General features: G+C 35.8%; 3 protein-coding genes and 1 non-coding gene across 5 annotated transcripts; 2 read left to right on the top strand and 2 right to left on the bottom strand.

Annotated features, from left to right (window-relative positions):
* Positions 1-55: 55 nt before the first annotated feature.
* On the bottom strand, positions 56-1,177 carry LOC108977831 (J domain-containing protein CG6693). Its single transcript, XM_018947755.1, has one exon. The coding sequence runs from the start codon at positions 1,017-1,019 to the stop codon at positions 183-185; it is 837 nt and encodes a 278-aa protein (XP_018803300.1). The 5' UTR covers positions 1,020-1,177; the 3' UTR covers positions 56-182.
* A 918-nt stretch (positions 1,178-2,095) lies between these two features.
* LOC108977830 lies at positions 2,096-7,148 on the top strand. 2 transcript variants are annotated; one of them, XM_018947754.1, is made up of 10 exons: positions 2,096-2,200; positions 4,547-4,671; positions 4,789-4,898; positions 4,975-5,055; positions 5,130-5,271; positions 5,335-5,489; positions 5,565-5,684; positions 6,080-6,343; positions 6,431-6,644; positions 6,739-7,148. In XM_018947754.1, the coding sequence occupies exons 1-9, from the start codon at positions 2,172-2,174 to the stop codon at positions 6,614-6,616; spliced, it is 1,212 nt and encodes a 403-aa protein (XP_018803299.1). In that variant the 5' UTR covers positions 2,096-2,171; the 3' UTR covers positions 6,617-6,644; positions 6,739-7,148. The 2 variants fall into 2 exon arrangements, with proteins under 2 accessions (XP_018803299.1, XP_018803298.1); XM_018947753.1 differs by having other exon boundaries at positions 6,407-6,644.
* On the bottom strand, positions 2,112-4,445 carry LOC108977829 (protein farnesyltransferase subunit beta). Its single transcript, XM_018947752.1, has 6 exons — positions 4,173-4,445; positions 3,826-4,082; positions 3,320-3,755; positions 3,113-3,245; positions 2,946-3,048; positions 2,112-2,861 (listed from the first exon to the last, which is right to left on the bottom strand). The coding sequence occupies exons 1-6, from the start codon at positions 4,263-4,265 to the stop codon at positions 2,498-2,500; spliced, it is 1,386 nt and encodes a 461-aa protein (XP_018803297.1). The 5' UTR covers positions 4,266-4,445; the 3' UTR covers positions 2,112-2,497.
* On the top strand, positions 5,911-5,984 carry Trnat-agu. The gene has a single exon. It is a non-coding gene; the product is annotated as a tRNA-Thr (tRNA).
* Positions 7,149-15,916: the final 8,768 nt, after the last annotated feature.

Raw genomic sequence — 15,916 nt, 5'->3', positions numbered from 1 at the left:
AGTTACATCTTTTTACATTCTGATTCATTCACTCTCGTATGAAAACACATCAACGTACATTTATAATAAATTCAATTTGTATTTCAGCATAAAATTTTTTAAACAAAAAATTTATATAAGAAATTCCCTCTACATACTATACTAAGCTACAGGGCATATCTAAACGTAAAATAAAATATAAATTAAGTGCGTCTTTTCTGTACCCTCCCCTTCTTGACGCCGTTTGCTTTCGATGGAGTAGTGGCTGCCTTCTTCTTAGATTTGGTTTTCTTTGAAAAATCATATAGTTCGCTGTCGTCACCATCAGCATATTTTTCAGCTAATTTGTCCAAAAATGAGTTAAATCCATCCTGACGTTCCTGTTGACGCTTCAATATCTGTTTTTGTAGATCGCCCGACTCTAATTTTTGTTTAATCTCTTCCGCCTCTTTCGCCTCCCGGGCATATTTCTTATGACGCCGCTGACGTTTCTGAGATGGCTCATTTGTGAAAATTTTGTATTCAGGCACTTCACCGGCGTCTATCATTTCTTTTATGATTTCTTGCAGACGCGGCTCATCTTTAATATGCAGAAATGGCACTTCAGTCATTATCTTATTTATACAGCCTTTGCTCGATAAATAAGCCTTTTTCATATCGTCTCGTTCCAGTTCAGAACCAACGTAAGAATTTTCGTAATTTATAATATCTTCCTCTGTAACCCGTCTAAATACTTGTCTCCACAAATCCAGCCATGAACTTAGTTTTCCTTCGTCCTCCTCATCAACAATAACACCTTGCTCGTTATATAAATCGCGCTTTTCCTTATCGGAGAGAACCTGATAAACTTTGGACAAAACTTTAAACTTTTCTGTAGCTGTTGACTTTTCATCCTCCTCAACACGATCTGGATGAACTTGTAAAGACATCTTGTAATATGCTTTTTTTATATCTCTGGGCAATGCATTCTTTTCCAAATCCAACAATTTATATAGATCTCGTTCTCCAAACAACTCTTCACACAAATCCAAAAGACCCATTTCACCTTCTTTTCTCAAACGTAATTTTCAGTAGAATTTTCACAAATGAAATTTAATTTACTTTCTTCGGATAGATTTTCGCTACAATTGCAAACAACACAATGGAAGTAAAATAGATAAGGCGCGCCAAATGTTTCGCCACAAATTGCATCAACAGAGGTGCCACATATTGCTTTTTTTAAATAATGTTTTCAAAACGAATGTCAAAAAATAATTTATCAATGTCTATTTTAAATATTTTTAGCGAAGCTTAAGAAAAATAGTAATTGAAGAAGCAATAAATAAAATTTAAAACAATAATTCTTAATATTCCATGGTATGATAAATATTTATTTTAAAATGGTATATCATATCAACAGACATAAAAAAATTAAATAATTTTTTCTGGATTTTAAATTTTATGTAATTAATAATTATTATAACACTAATTATACTGGCTAAAAACAATTTAGTGTTTGATGTTCACATGATTCATATCCCTATATGATAATTCAAAAAAATTATTGTTCAATACTATCAGACAATTTTATTGAACCCATTTGTAGGCAGATTTAACTGGCCTCTTCTTTTGAAATCTATGGTTTGAAAACGATATAAACAAAGGAATAAGCAGGTTTTCATAGTACGCTTTAATCCAAAAAGGAATGATTCAAGCGTAACATAAACCGACGCGGACATAGACATTTATCCGACCGAGAACTGCCACCTCGGCAACATTCCTCCAAATTAATATAGTGATACTTTCCGTTGTTCGTTCTGTCAAAAATTGGGTTTTAGTAACCAAAATGGATCCCTTTTTATATTTCTTCAAATATTGTCATCTTACTATTATTCAGAAAAATAACGTTGTTTCACTTGCACCAATGTATTTACAGATACTTGAGGTACTTTTAGTAGAATATTCGGGAATATATTTTTAATGAGTGTATTTTAATAGACATCATGGAATGAACCTTTTTCCGTAGGGAGCGGAAGTAGATTTAACAAGTTTAAATCTAGTTAACATATTTGAGATGTCAGGTTAAAACAAATTTTATTGGAAAAATTTCAATGAGTTTTTTTTAAGACACTTGACATTTATTTAAATACAATAGAAAAAATATCGTTCATACCAAGCATTGGAATACATATGTACATATTTTAGTCATATTTATGGGACCACATTCGTACTGCGAACGAGGGTAAGTGTAATTAATATGGGAATGTCGCCATTTCGTTTTTGGATGCATTTTTGTGTATTTTAAGATAGTGTATGTACTTGTATACATTACAATTTAGCTTTTTGTTGGAAATTTCCTTTATGGTACTCAAATTTGGGATACATAGGTACATACATATTATATAACTTTTCGGACACAAAATAGGTTTACATTCTAATTTTATGATTTGGTAAAATTGTATTTGCACTTTCAACAAATTTAGTTTTCACGCTCCTATTTTATATATACCTAATAATATTATATATGTACTATATTTCATCAGTTCGATATTGACGAGCTAACAGAGGATATTTGAGCTTCTTCTTCTTCAGTAGCACTTACAACTCCCTCTACTTCCATGTAGCTTTCAATCGATGATTTTTCACAATCATTTTTGTATTGATTTCCACCTGTATCATGCTGACAACTTGAGGGATTCCGAAAATCTTTGAAATTGTCATTCAGTAGCTCAAAGTGGGCTAATGATCTGGCGACAGCCCTTGGGGGAACATTAAACAGCGGATGCGTTGGTAAAAGTTCATTCGCCGGATCGCCTAGCACTTGTGGGTTCAGAGACGATTCAGAGTGTTGGGCAATTGAAACACCACTTAACGTATAGCAGGTATGATAGAGATCTTGAGGCCTATTTTGATTCGAAATTTAAATATATTTAATATTGGAGACATTTCCGAAACGTCAAGATTTAGAATATTTGCATAATACGTACTTGCCCGGCTTGTCAATCAAGCCACCATTTGCTTTCTGGCAACAAACTAAAATATATTCTTGTAATGCACTTGTGTCGAAGAGTGACTTCTTCATCGATCCACCTGAGAAGAAAATTATTTATTTATTCGTTGCATTTTGATCTTGGTATAAAAGCTAGATTTTTACTTTTTTGGGATATAAAGGCTTGAGTTATTGGTATTGTGGCACCAACCCAAAATGAGTAGCAACCATCTACAAGTTTATTTGTTCGACCTTGAAATCCGCCTTCAAAAGGCATTTGACGTTGCATATTCCATCTCTATGCAGGAAATATAGACATAAAATAAATGCAGAGGTTAAGTGTATATTAAAAAAATTTTCCTTGATATTTACCAGGAGTTGTTCAATATCGCATTTGTGACCTTCGTCGAGCAATGCCAAAGCTGCGATGCCACAAAATGTGTAACCTCCATGTGCCTCCAAGTCCGGGGCACCACCAAAACCGCCTTCATATGTCTGACATCGGGAAATCCAATCGCCTGTTTTATCAAACAATTTTTTGATAACTTCTTCAGGCATATTCGTCAGTTTGGCACATGAGATAGCGCAATAAGCACCTCTAACATCCGTCTCGCCATCAACATGTAGCCTAAAGGAGCCATCTGGTTCCCGCACAGAGAATAAAAACTGCATCAAAGATTCACGATCGATTGCACGATACGCATTCAAAGTGCCAATTAAGCAAAGACTATTCACAGCGGCATATGTTGGAGCTAAATGTGGGTATTGACCAGGACCACCGGCAAATCCACCATTTGGATGACGACATCTGATTAATGAAAATTAAACTTTTGCTAATTAATGGAAATAGTTGAGCAATCTGGTTTTTTATTATTTACTTGATAAGAAATTCAACCACATGCTCCAGTGTTTCATCGTCAAAGGTGAAGTTTAATAAATGAGCAGCTTGCAATATCCAATAAACATTCCATGGTCTACTACTATCAAGGCATTCATAGTGTAAGGGAAGTCTACGTAGCATTGACTCCAGATAGCGTTGGTGATCTTCTCGATGAATTTTCTTTACTTTTGGATCCAGGTATTGCATTTGTTGAAAGCGGCTGAAGCATTTTTCTATGGAATTCTCGGTCTTTTGCTAAAATACATATATTGTATATAATTTTAAAATAGATTTGCAAATATTAACTTGTCATCCAAAGGTTTCACCTTTGGTACTGAAAGTCACCTGTTCACGAGATGTTACAGTTGATACTCGTTCATCGTTAAATCTTAAGTTCTTGAGTAATGCATAATCTCTAAATGTTAATTCGGAATCCATATTTAGTGTATAATAATTGTTTTGTTATTTTAAGCGGAATTTCGTAAACTCAAAAACAACTAATATTGGAATATAAAAACAACAATGAACAGATGATTAATTTAAGGGTTGCATTATTTTATAACTCAGAACAATATGTTGTTGCCATTTATACATTCTCAAAGAGTGCCTTTCCAGGCGACTTGCCATCTATGATGTTTGAGTTATTCTATTAAAAACAAAAAACAAAAAGTTAAAATATTAAATAAGTTATTATTGTTTTTTTTTTTTGTTCTATTTAGCATTATGAACTATGGCAGTACATTGTTACTAATATATTTTATAACAACTACGGCGTTTGCCAAAATTGTTATTAACAAAGTTGTTGTACGCATACCTAAGCCGAACGACATTGGACTAATTTTCGGTAAGTTCTTTCATTGTTTTTTTTAATTTAATTTAACATTTTCTTTTGATATATATGTACATATTTGGTGAAAATATTATATAAACAAATATCTATATATTTAATTATTTGCTACAGATTTAACTGTTGTAAATTCGCCGTGTAACGATAGAGAAACGCTCGAATTTCGCATACATTCCGATGCCACATGTAGTGTAAATGTAACCGAAAATGAAATTATGAAAAACGTAGATATATATTTTACACTCTTAATGTAATTATGCGATATAAAATAATTTTAACTTATCTTTCTGTTTACTGTAGGCTGGCCGTGTAGTAGGTGGAAACTTCGGCCATATTGTAGCAGGAGCTGCTGAAGTTGTATCCCTGATATGGCCAACAATAGTAATAATTTAAAATTTTCCAATTAAATATTTATATCTATATTTTGTTATTTAATTATAAAATGAAACAAAAAGTCTCTGTATAATCGAGTCGGAAAATGTCCCATTGTTGTTACATCAAAAAATGCTCGTGGTGTTGAGGAACATCATAAACATGCTATACATTTCGACACTCGTTTTACTACGCTCGACCCCGATTGCCATACGCTAAGAAAACGTTAGTTCAAATATGCCACTACTCCATTCTGTCATGCCTTTAATATGTATTTTAATATTTAAGGGCCTGACTATAAGGATTGCAAGAATTGGGATAAGGAATATTTGAATAACTGCACTCCCGTAAATTGTCAAGAACGTTACTTTGGACAACGCAGTTTTTATAATAAAACCACAGAGCATTGCGATCCGGTACCACGCTGTGATAAACCAAATATGGTATTTCATATACATAGAAATATGCATATAAATGTTTATATGAAAAACCAATGGTATTTTTTAAATATTTTGAAGCACTACGATTATTACAATAATGAATGTTTGATTCCCGAGAAATTTTTTACCGAAGAAGATAAGAAAAAGATACTAAGTGGTGATTTCATAAACGAATGCGAAGAAGAAGAGCAAGAAATGGTTAGTCTAGCATATATTAAGATATAATTTTTGGTTGTATTAGATTATGTGTGTAGATTATTTTATTACGAGATATATTCCTAAGTAAGCATATAAATTTAGAGAAAAAAAACACTAAATAATGTGTATGTAAAAAGATACCTTGGCCACTCACTGATTAGAAAAATAACTATAGCATAGCAGGCGTATTGGGTATATAAAGGTGTTTAGTGAGAATTTTAATAAGGGCGCCGTGGCTTAGTTGGTTAAAGCGCCTGTCTAGTAAACAGGAGATCGTGAGTTCGAATCTCGCCGGGGCCTCAACAATAGTTGGTGATTCAGTACATTTTTTATCAATAAATTTGTATTTATTATAATATTCGTATTTCAATTTAATTTTATTTTACACTTAACAGAAACAAAACGAAAAAAAAGCCAAAAAGAGAAACCAATCGACCAAATATCGAAAAGAACAACAGCAGCAGCAACAACAACAACCACAGCATGGGAGCGCCAAACGCGAAGCAGATATTTTTGATGAAGAATTTAATTTTTTTCCCCAATCACATTTTATCGATCCAGATAATAGCGCTCAAAATCCACAGCCAACGGTTAGCGTTAAAACCGATAACGGTTATATACCGTACTGGTTGAAGGGCATATTGGAGGGCTTAGTGGTAGTAAGTATGCTTGGCGAAAAACGCAGTATTCCTTAGAATAAACTGAAATTTTGTATGAAAAAGGTTGGTGCTATAATCATTTTGCAGGTTCTCGCCACAGTAGCTATTTATGTGCTAATCTGTTTTGTGATATTCCTTATTGTCACGTGGATATCACGTCGTCAAATCAAATGTCACAGAGAGACAACGTGCTTATTGCGGTCGCCAGCGCCTTCGGAAGGTACAGAAGAGCCATTGATAACGCCGTCCAGCTTGTTGTCTCAGCGTAACTAAGCCTTTTTCAACAATTTAAACAGATTTGGTAAGTCAAGTTTTGATTATTGCTGTTTGTTTTAAATATATGTATATAATGCGTTTATTAAATTTTATTCATCCAAATTTCTGTACCAACGAAGACCAAACGTTATATTTTATTGCCGCAAGTTCATATATGTTTTGGCTCAACTATTTTTGGCCTGAAATACTTGAATATAAAATATCAAAATTAAAACTACTATCAGGAAACATCATTCAAATTCCTTAAAGACAGGAAAAATAAGTATAATTGCAATGTTATATTTTATTATATGTACTGAGGTTTACGTTATTGTTTCCGAATTTTACTTTAGTTTTTATGCAATTTTGATAGCATTCTTATAAGTTTTCATAAACGTTTATTATAATTATATAACGATTAGAAAATGACAATTTTGTAATTCTACTCCAGCATAATAGAGCAGGTTGAATTTCTCTTGATGTTCGCTCAAATTTGTGCATTTAGCGTTCGCTCTCCAAGCCTTGAACGACCACATTGTTAACTTTTCATTCATTAACTATTATTTTCAACGTGTTGGTTTACTTATTATTTCAAGAGTGATAGTTATTCAATAAAGAGCTCTCAGTACAGAAGAAACCGGCGTATACATTTATTTTAGACAGATGCGAGCGAAGAGATTTTGGAATTGGAAGCGAATACCCAAGGAAAAATTGAATGTGAAATAAGCTATGACGAGTTAATAATGGAAAGAACCAATATTGATTTTTGCACCTGTATTATTCTCTCTCTCTTCTATTATGAATTTTTCTTAAGCTACCCCTCTCTACATTCTACGTTCATATAATTGTTTGCTATAAATATTCAAAAATACGCATTCACTTATGTCCTGTCATATTTATGCAGAACATTTGCAAATTTAGCGATAAGAAAATTAACGAACTGTGCATAAAATGAGTTAAAGAATGAGAAGAAGCGCTGAATGAAGGGGTTCCAGACTTTAATTAGTAATATATGTAGATGGACACAGTTGTGCAAATATATACATACATACATACATATATAAACGCGGCAAGTCTTTTTTGGGTTGGGAAGGGAAGCTAGAATGTTCGGCAAAACTAAAATACTGTCACAAAGCTGTCACCTCGGAGTGATAAATTTCCTTAACGGGTATAACCTTTATTTTTGTTCCGCAAGATTACTATAACTATTAAAAATATAATCAAGCGCTCATTAGATAATTTAACCTAAACACATTTTGGACTTGGAGCATGTTATAAATATTGGAATTGCTCATATAATAGCTTAAGCTTAGACGGCATTGCTAATAATATTTTTGCATTATATGTATGTATGTCATTATTTTAACGACATGCATCATTTCGCTATGTTCATACCCTTTTGACGGCTGAATGTCAAATTCCCTACACTAATTGTTGTCGTTTAATTAAAATGCAATTTCTTGGAAACTCATTACAAGTAGAGGAGGAGCGCAAAATGCGCCGTGACATTAATGAAAAATTCTATACAAGTACATATATATATATGTATGTACATATGTATATAATACATATACACTGAGTAGTTGCTTCATTGCAACTGATCCTTGATCGTATCGTCAGTTGTCCTAGAAGCATGCTGGAAGGAAATGTATTGGTTTTTGTAAGTAAAGTTTGTTGTTGACATTCTGCTTTGCAAATTTAATGGGTTTTCGTTGTTCAGTTTTTTATATTTTTCTGTGCAAGTTGGTGTGTTTTAATCACATTTAGTTATTTTTTTTGTACGTTTTCCTGCTTTCACTCCACTTCATTTCGTTTTGTGCTGCTAATTTTAGTGTTGTTGTAACGTTTAAAACTTATGAACTTCAGTAACAATTTTTATGTGCATTTTTATGTTTTAATCAAATTGTCCGGTTGGTCATTCGACTTGCATTAATGCTGAATTGGGTTGCCACCCGTTCGGACGTTAGCTGCTTCTGCTCCGWGCTGTTTTATGTTCAATGCTACGCGCACGATCCGAATGCGGCAAAGTTATTTGCCACAAAAGTGGTAAAATGGCAAATGGTAATTAATCACTAGCCACTTTAATTTATGCCAGTCTCGTGAATGCTTTTTGGTTTCCCCCATTCTGGGTAAATAAGTTTTAATATATTTGTAGGCGACCGCTATTATGCACAGTGGGCAGGTGACAGTTTTATGATGCATTGCGAGTCATTAGCGGTTGAAGGCTGCTTTGCCGATCCCGGTACATACTAATGTGTATCTGCGAATTTKTTATATATGTATACGCTCGGAGAGGCGCTTTAAAAGTGTGGCTTAATTGAGAGCGAAATAAGAGGATGTRAAGCATTAGTCGAATAGGTTGGCTATGAAGATACTTTTTTTTGATGTTAATACGGTTAATATTGCACTACACGCAGCACTCTCCTAACCTCAATTTTCAAAAATTGTAAATTCAAAATTTTTTGAAAATATTACCAGCAGTACATATTTATGGATGAGAATTATCTTGCTTTGCTGAAGGGATCACAACCTGGTCCAGGAAAGATCCTGATCATAATAGAGCATTATATCCCTACAAAATTAATGCGGCTGTGTAAACTGGCCTTGAGCAAAATCAAAAACTCCGTCAGGATCGGGAAGGACCTATCCGAGACATTMGATATAAAACGAGGTTTCAGACAAGGCTACTCCTTCTCGTGCGAGTTTGTAAATCTACTGCTGGAGAAAATAATTGCAGAGCTGAATCGAAAAGGCACAATGTTTTATAAGAGTGTATAGCTGCTGGCTTACGCTAATAATATGGATATCAATGGCTATCTCCAGACTGGATAAGGAAGCGAAGCAAATGGGTCTGGTAGTTAAAGAGTGCAAGACGAAACATATCCTGTCATCAAACAAACAGTCGTCGCWCTCGTGATTAGGCACCCACGTCACTGTTGACAGTCATAACTTCGAAGTYATAGATAATTTCGTCTATCTTGAAACCATTAACTCCCACAACAATGTCAGCCTCGAAATTCAAMGCAWTAGGAGCTACGTCGGAATGGGTATTCAATTGAGAAGTAAAGTCCTTTCTCCACGAACAAAGACCGACTTCTACAAATCACTCACCTTCCCCGTCCTGCTATTAGGTGCAGAGGCATGGACGATCACAACATCTGATGAGTCGACGTAACGACTTTTCGAAAGAAAGGTTCTGCGGAAGATTTATGGTTTTTTGTGCATTGGCAACGGCAATTATCGCATTCGATGGAACGATGAGCTGTATAAGATATATGACGACATTGACATAGTTCGCCCGTATGAATAAAAACTCTCCAGCTCTGAAAGTATTCGACGCAGTACCCGTCGAGGCTAACAGAGGAAGAGGAGCGTCAAAGGACGCATAGTGTGTTTCCCCAAGTTAATTTTTAAATTTCTATAACATAAGAAAAGCAACGAGCAAAATCTGGCGAATGCGATGGCTGAGCGAAGACTCTCTCTTCGTGTTTGGTCAAATATTCACTCAAAATGCTAGAATGTGACGGTGCACTCATGTCTTTTGGCACGAGTCTAGTTACRCTTCATAAACAAAACTTTAACTGAAATGTGTTGAGTTGATCTCTAAGGCTTGTTGAGATCCTCTGTATATGGTTGCCCGAATCCAGGAGTAAAGTGGTTTTTAATCCTATAGAAAAAAATTATATGGCAATGTTGGAGGTCTATATACACCCGTTTTAGTCTCAGTCTCAAAATKTATGTGAAAAACTCTAATAACCAAATTTTAGGGCTTTATTCTTGATGTAATATCGAAAGAAGCTAATTTCCAATCTCTTTAAAGCAGACAAAGAAAATAAGAAAAAAAKTGTAAGCCATATCAGTTATACCTACCTACATACATATGTACTTTTTCCAGYACTCAACATTATATTCATTACTTTCGAGATATACAATATGATTTCATATATTAAAAAGACCATTTTTCATTTCCACAGCATATTTTGCATTATTTTAAAACATACCATGATTTCCTTTTCGAACTTTGCCCAATAGAAGCGTAGATATTTGAGCAGGAAACAATTAATTTGCCAAATTCTAATTAAAATTGTTTGCGCTCTCATTAAAAGTGCGTCGCTCCTGCTGCCAAGTGCTATGTCTGTCCGTGCTTCTGCGGCAAATCAGTATTATCAACACCTAAGCTTTATGGGATGCAAACTCATTCGGTCAACCAAGGAAAAAAATGCGAATTTCTTCACAACCCAACAGAAAATATAAAAAATACAAATACAGGTATATKTTTATGTGTATGTGTGCATGCAAAAAACGTAAATAATGAAATCGCTTCGCACCATCTCAAATTGCTCATTAACATTTTGTGTACGCGATATCGCTTTGTGAAAATCAGCAGCAGCAGCAACAGCCGGAGCAGGAGCAACTCCGCTACCACGTTGAACGAACAAAATCCAAACAACAACAATGAATAGCGACGACTGTAGCAAAGTGTGGTTAACGAAATGAAATGACAACAACCAAAATCAAAGAAGGTAGCTACTGTTTGCTGCCCCACGAGGATGCAGCGCTGATGGCTTGTGGCTCGTTCCTATATATAGCTACATTTATACATTTATACATACATATATACTATATATTATATTATATATAAACGAGTAAGAGTTTGCAACGCGTCCGCCAAGTAGTGATGCTGATGGTGGTACCATCAACGAGCCGTCCGAATTGGCATCTACCAATTGGTTGGCGTAAGCGCGCGGGTACAGGGGCGCGCATTTCATGAAAGGTGTGAATTGCTTTCYGATTTAAGTTGCTGTGCCATTCATTTGGTTGCTATTAAGTGTTGTTGGGACGCTTTCTTGAAATGGTGTAAACTTTATTAACGTACTTCTGGCGGTTTCTCTCGATTTGGTCGTGATCTACCACAAAGCTGTCGAAGTGTGGTTGCGCAGCAGCAATACTAGCCTGAGCCATAAGGTCGTTTGTCACATGGAGAGGCATAAACACTCACACACTACTAACAGTGACCAAATGGAGAGGCGCGCGCTTGCAAAGCCTCCTGTGACTGCAAAGCCAGCCAAGCAGCCAGCAAGTTTAGCCAGTCCAAAATCTCGGTTTTACTGAATGAAAATGATTTAAAGAAAAAAAATTGCACTAGCGCACCAACTTAGTGCCGCTGTGCACTTGCAACAACTACAATTCCGGCGTTTTCCTAATGCAGCCACTCAGTTGGGTTGGAGTTTTGCCAGCCACTCGGGTGCCTGCAGCATGTCAGCGTGCTTGAAGCCAGGCTCGCGGCAGCCACGTATTTTGGTAGCAGCGCGATTTATGTTAAATAACGTGGTCCAATGTTTATTGCGCAAAAATGCCAATTGCCACGACACTCAAGTGTCCACTTGCAGCAAGCCATGTTTATCTAGGTATATATGTATGTATGTGCATGATAAATACGACTCATCACAACCGCGGCGTAGAATGTTTGCTGATTCATGCTGTCATTGCTTGCGCGCTGCCAGCAAGTCCTTCCCTTCTAAAGCAACAACATAAAAAAAAGAGCAGCGAGAACTTGCATCTTACGGTAGGAACAAGAATCGACGTTGTTGCATCAGATTTCTTAATTTAATTGGCTTTATGCAACTTTTGCATTTCTTCGTACACCCTACTTTTGGAATAGTCGGTAGAATTACCGAGCTGAGAGTTGTGACGCCGTTGAGTCGTCGGAAATCAATGGTGTAGCGACGTACTTTACTTAAAATCTGATCTCTATTTATAGTGAATCGGTGTACTGGAGATCCTACACTCAGCTCCAACTAAAGTAGTTATGCTCTCACAAAGTCGAGTTTTGAAAACAAACTAAAAAAAAAAGATATATTTTTCATATGTTAGTAGACGAAATTTTTTTTTCTTCTTATGATCAGCTTGCGACTGTGGACCAGGTAAAGTAGTCAAGTTTGATTTTTGGTTTCGTGCATAGTATACCCGGCTTGAGATAGTTTAAAAGCCAAAAGTTTGTTTGAAATTTTTTGCAAAGAAAACAAGTAATATTGAGTAGTGCATTCAAATGTCACCATACCACAGCATTTTGACAATTTCGTTGTTAATTTTTATAGACAAACTGTCTGCCGGATTCAGCAACTTCAGCATTATCATAAGTGTGTACGCTTTGCCTTCTCGAAGCATAGTATTACTTGGCTGCTGCATTTGCTTTTTGTAGTTTTTCATACTCTTGCAATATGCGGCTACAGAGTATAATAGTTTTGTTCATCTAACGGTTGTATGTGTAACCTAAAACGCCAGGCTCATTAAATTTTACCACCGAGACGGTATAACAGAGCCGGCGTCAAAATTGGACGATGGGCGTGGTTCCGATTACGTTTAGGTGAAATCAGCAAACTCTAGACCCGCCCGACCGATTTCAACCGAATTTCGTATATAACATTTTACTGATGATACGTCGTTGTTGTAAGGAGTGAAATCGATTACAACCACGCCTACTTCCTATATAACCGGGCACCGAATATGTGGATCCCAGAGCCTGAAGTTAATTTTTTACCGAAAATATCGGTCAATGTGTGAGATATAAGCATGTATAACTGAAATTTGGTGAGAATGCTTTTCTGATAATATACATATATATCTGTGTATAAAAATGGGTTTGAATCGGGCCAATACCTACCGTAGCCGCCATATACGTAATATAAAGATTTTCGAACTTCCTGGTGACTTTACACGGCACTATAGATAAATTTGTGTTTTTTCGAAATAAAATTGAGATAATATGTTTTCCTAATAACAGTAGAATTTGTGCTTAGAATGAATAAAATCGAGTGACTCCGTATAACTAACCAGCCTTATGTACATACCTGAAGGTATTAGTCTGGCTTTGCTCCTGACAAGTTGCAAGAGTATGAAATGTTCGGTAATAAACGAACTTACGCCTTCCTTACTTTGTTTTTTTTTTTGTTTGTTTTACTGGTATTTAGCTTTCGAACCTTGCACTGCATCTTCATATAATACATAGATCCATACACTTGTACACAGCCACTAACTGCTACATATATATCTGGCGGATTGTGGCGGGTTCGAAGTCCTCATGTCAGTTCAAATTAAAACACATATTCGCGCATCCCACAAATAGGCTGATATCATCTCCATGCCACTGGCATTCGCAGTGCAAAGGGTACTTTGTTGCTCTACGGCAGTTGTCAATGCTGTTGTTGTTGTTGCTAGTGTCGCTGTTTATTTGGTAAAGACTTGTTGTGCGCTTTGACTACTGCTCTTGAATGTGCCAATTTCCGTGGCAATGTTTGAATATTTTTTGGTTACTATATGTTGTTGTTGCTTTGTTTTTCTTTGTTAAAATGAAGAATCTGTATTCTTGTAAAAGCAACCGTGTTTTCTTTTTTCCGCCTATTTGCCAGCTTTCATATTTCATTTTACGATATAAGGTATTGATTTGGCAAACGTGGGAAATTTTGTCAACCATTGTAGAACTCATTTTCACCTTTGAATATTATTTATTTTTTGTTTTTCTTCTTCTTGAGCTCCAACAATTTTTGCTTTGAATAATCATTATAATATGAGAAAAACTAGTTTATTAAGGCTGCAGGGCAATTTGACTTATAGTAAATAATAACTTCTGATATTTTTATACCCTAAACAGGGTAAATTAAGTTTGCCACAATGTTAAAAACAACCGGAAGGAAATGTCAGAGACCTTACAAAATATATATGATCAGTGTGATAAGCTGAGTCGATTTAGCCATGTCCGTCTGTCAGTCCGTCCGTCCGACCATATCTGTCCATACCCCACTCGGTTTTTGAGGTATCGATAAAATTTTGCACACGTTTTTTTCTCCTTAAGAAACTGCTCATTTGTCGGAATCACCGATATCGGACACTGAATGTTCGAAACCAAAGGCTTGCAAGGAAAACTTTTTCATTCGACGAAATATCTTCAGGAAATGTGGCGTGGGTTATTGTATAAGGCAGCTATGTAGAAATCCGAAGAATTTAGTCTGATCGGATCAAGGAACATAAATCGTCCGCAGAACCTTTCTTTTGCAAACTCGTAACGCCGACTATTCAGATGTTTTCATCGTCTATGGCTATGAATCATATAGCAGGACAGGGATGAAGAGTGACTTTGTTCGTCGAAAGCGGACTATAGTTCTCTATTGCCTACTGAGTTCGAAGTAGGACCTGTTGGCAAGAGTTATTCAGCGCTGGATTTCAAAGTTGACATTGTTTTGGTGTTAATGCTGGTTCCAAGATAGACGAAATTGTCTACGACTTCGATGTTTAGACTGTCAATAGTGACGTGCGTGAAAGTAAAACTAATGGCAATAGGGTTCACCATCTTCTGGTGTTACGCTTTCCCTGCGATTCAGCAGGCTGGAGAAGTGTACATTAGGTGCACATAAAGTAAGTTTGATAAAACTTTCCCTGTAACAGTCCTTCTCTCATTGAGAGAGTTGCTTTCTCAGAAGAAATTGAGATGGTTTGGTGCAATTAGCATCGTTATCTCTGTTCGTTTTTTGATAAAGATTATAAAAACTTATGATAAACACATACATATCTACAATATATATATACACTTGTGTGTTTCTACGGTAGCTAAGTACTCCGGGCATACTTTAAAATTAATGACGCCTTTAGTGTTTGAATTACGAGCCATGACTGACTTCGCTAATTTCAGATGTATTTATAAAAGCTGCAATCGCTCGCGATCAAAGCGCATCTGCATATGTATGTATATACCAATTTCAGTCATATAATGCCCAGAGAAGGTAAACAGAGCGATCATTTTGATAATTTCCATACTAATTAATTTCAGCAGGACATGAGCAATAATATCGGCTCGCTGGCTTGACTGGCGCTCGGAGCGTCTAAAGTGGCGCGCATGGCTACACATTGAACCCTAACCCCTTTTGTTTTAGCTTACATAGTTCGCGTAATTTTCGTTTGTCCTAAATATGATAAAAAAAACTGAGAGTGTAATTTTTTACTCGCTTGCAAATTTGGCTGTAATTGTTGCTATTATTTTTCCTTGAGTTTTTCTGCTAAATACGATTATGCTAATTGATAGGCTGAGCAAGGCCATCACTCGTGCAAACACGATGCGAAAATTAGCTGTTGCCGCCAGGGTAGGGAGCGTGCGTTGCAAGTGCAGCGCCGTGCAAGTTTTAGGTTATGTTTTCATGGTGGACGCGTGTTGACCTAAAAAGGGCAGAAATTGTTACTAAGGCTGTGGTAGGGCAGGCAAAAGAATGAGAAATATTGAAATATTGAAATCGTTGGGTTCAAAGTACAAGAAGAAGCATATATGAT

This window comes from Bactrocera latifrons, unplaced genomic scaffold (assembly GCF_001853355.1).
Source record: "Bactrocera latifrons isolate USDA-ARS-PBARC rearing strain unplaced genomic scaffold, ASM185335v1 scaffold_96, whole genome shotgun sequence".
Lineage (NCBI taxonomy): Eukaryota > Metazoa > Arthropoda > Insecta > Diptera > Tephritidae > Bactrocera > Bactrocera latifrons.
Note: the sequence above shows the minus strand (reverse complement) of the source record. Positions and strands in the feature narration are given on the sequence as shown.

Coding starts and splice junctions, on each gene's coding strand:
- LOC108977830 (XM_018947753.1), top strand. CDS start 2,172: ATGGGACCACATTCGTACTGCGAACGAGG. Junction 2,201..4,546: donor CATTCGTACTGCGAACGAGG/GTAAGTGTAATT, acceptor TGTTCTATTTAG/CATTATGAACTATGGCAGTA. Junction 5,056..5,129: donor CCCTGATATGGCCAACAATA/GTAATAATTTAA, acceptor TGAAACAAAAAG/TCTCTGTATAATCGAGTCGG.
- LOC108977831 (XM_018947755.1), bottom strand. CDS start 1,019: ATGGGTCTTTTGGATTTGTGTGAAGAGTTGTTTGGAGAACGAGATCTA.
- LOC108977829 (XM_018947752.1), bottom strand. CDS start 4,265: ATGGATTCCGAATTAACATTTAGAGATTATGCATTACTCAAGAACTTA. Junction 3,756..3,825: donor GTGGTTGAATTTCTTATCAA/GTAAATAATAAA, acceptor TTCATTAATCAG/ATGTCGTCATCCAAATGGTG. Junction 3,049..3,112: donor AGCCTTTATATCCCAAAAAA/GTAAAAATCTAG, acceptor TTTTCTTCTCAG/GTGGATCGATGAAGAAGTCA.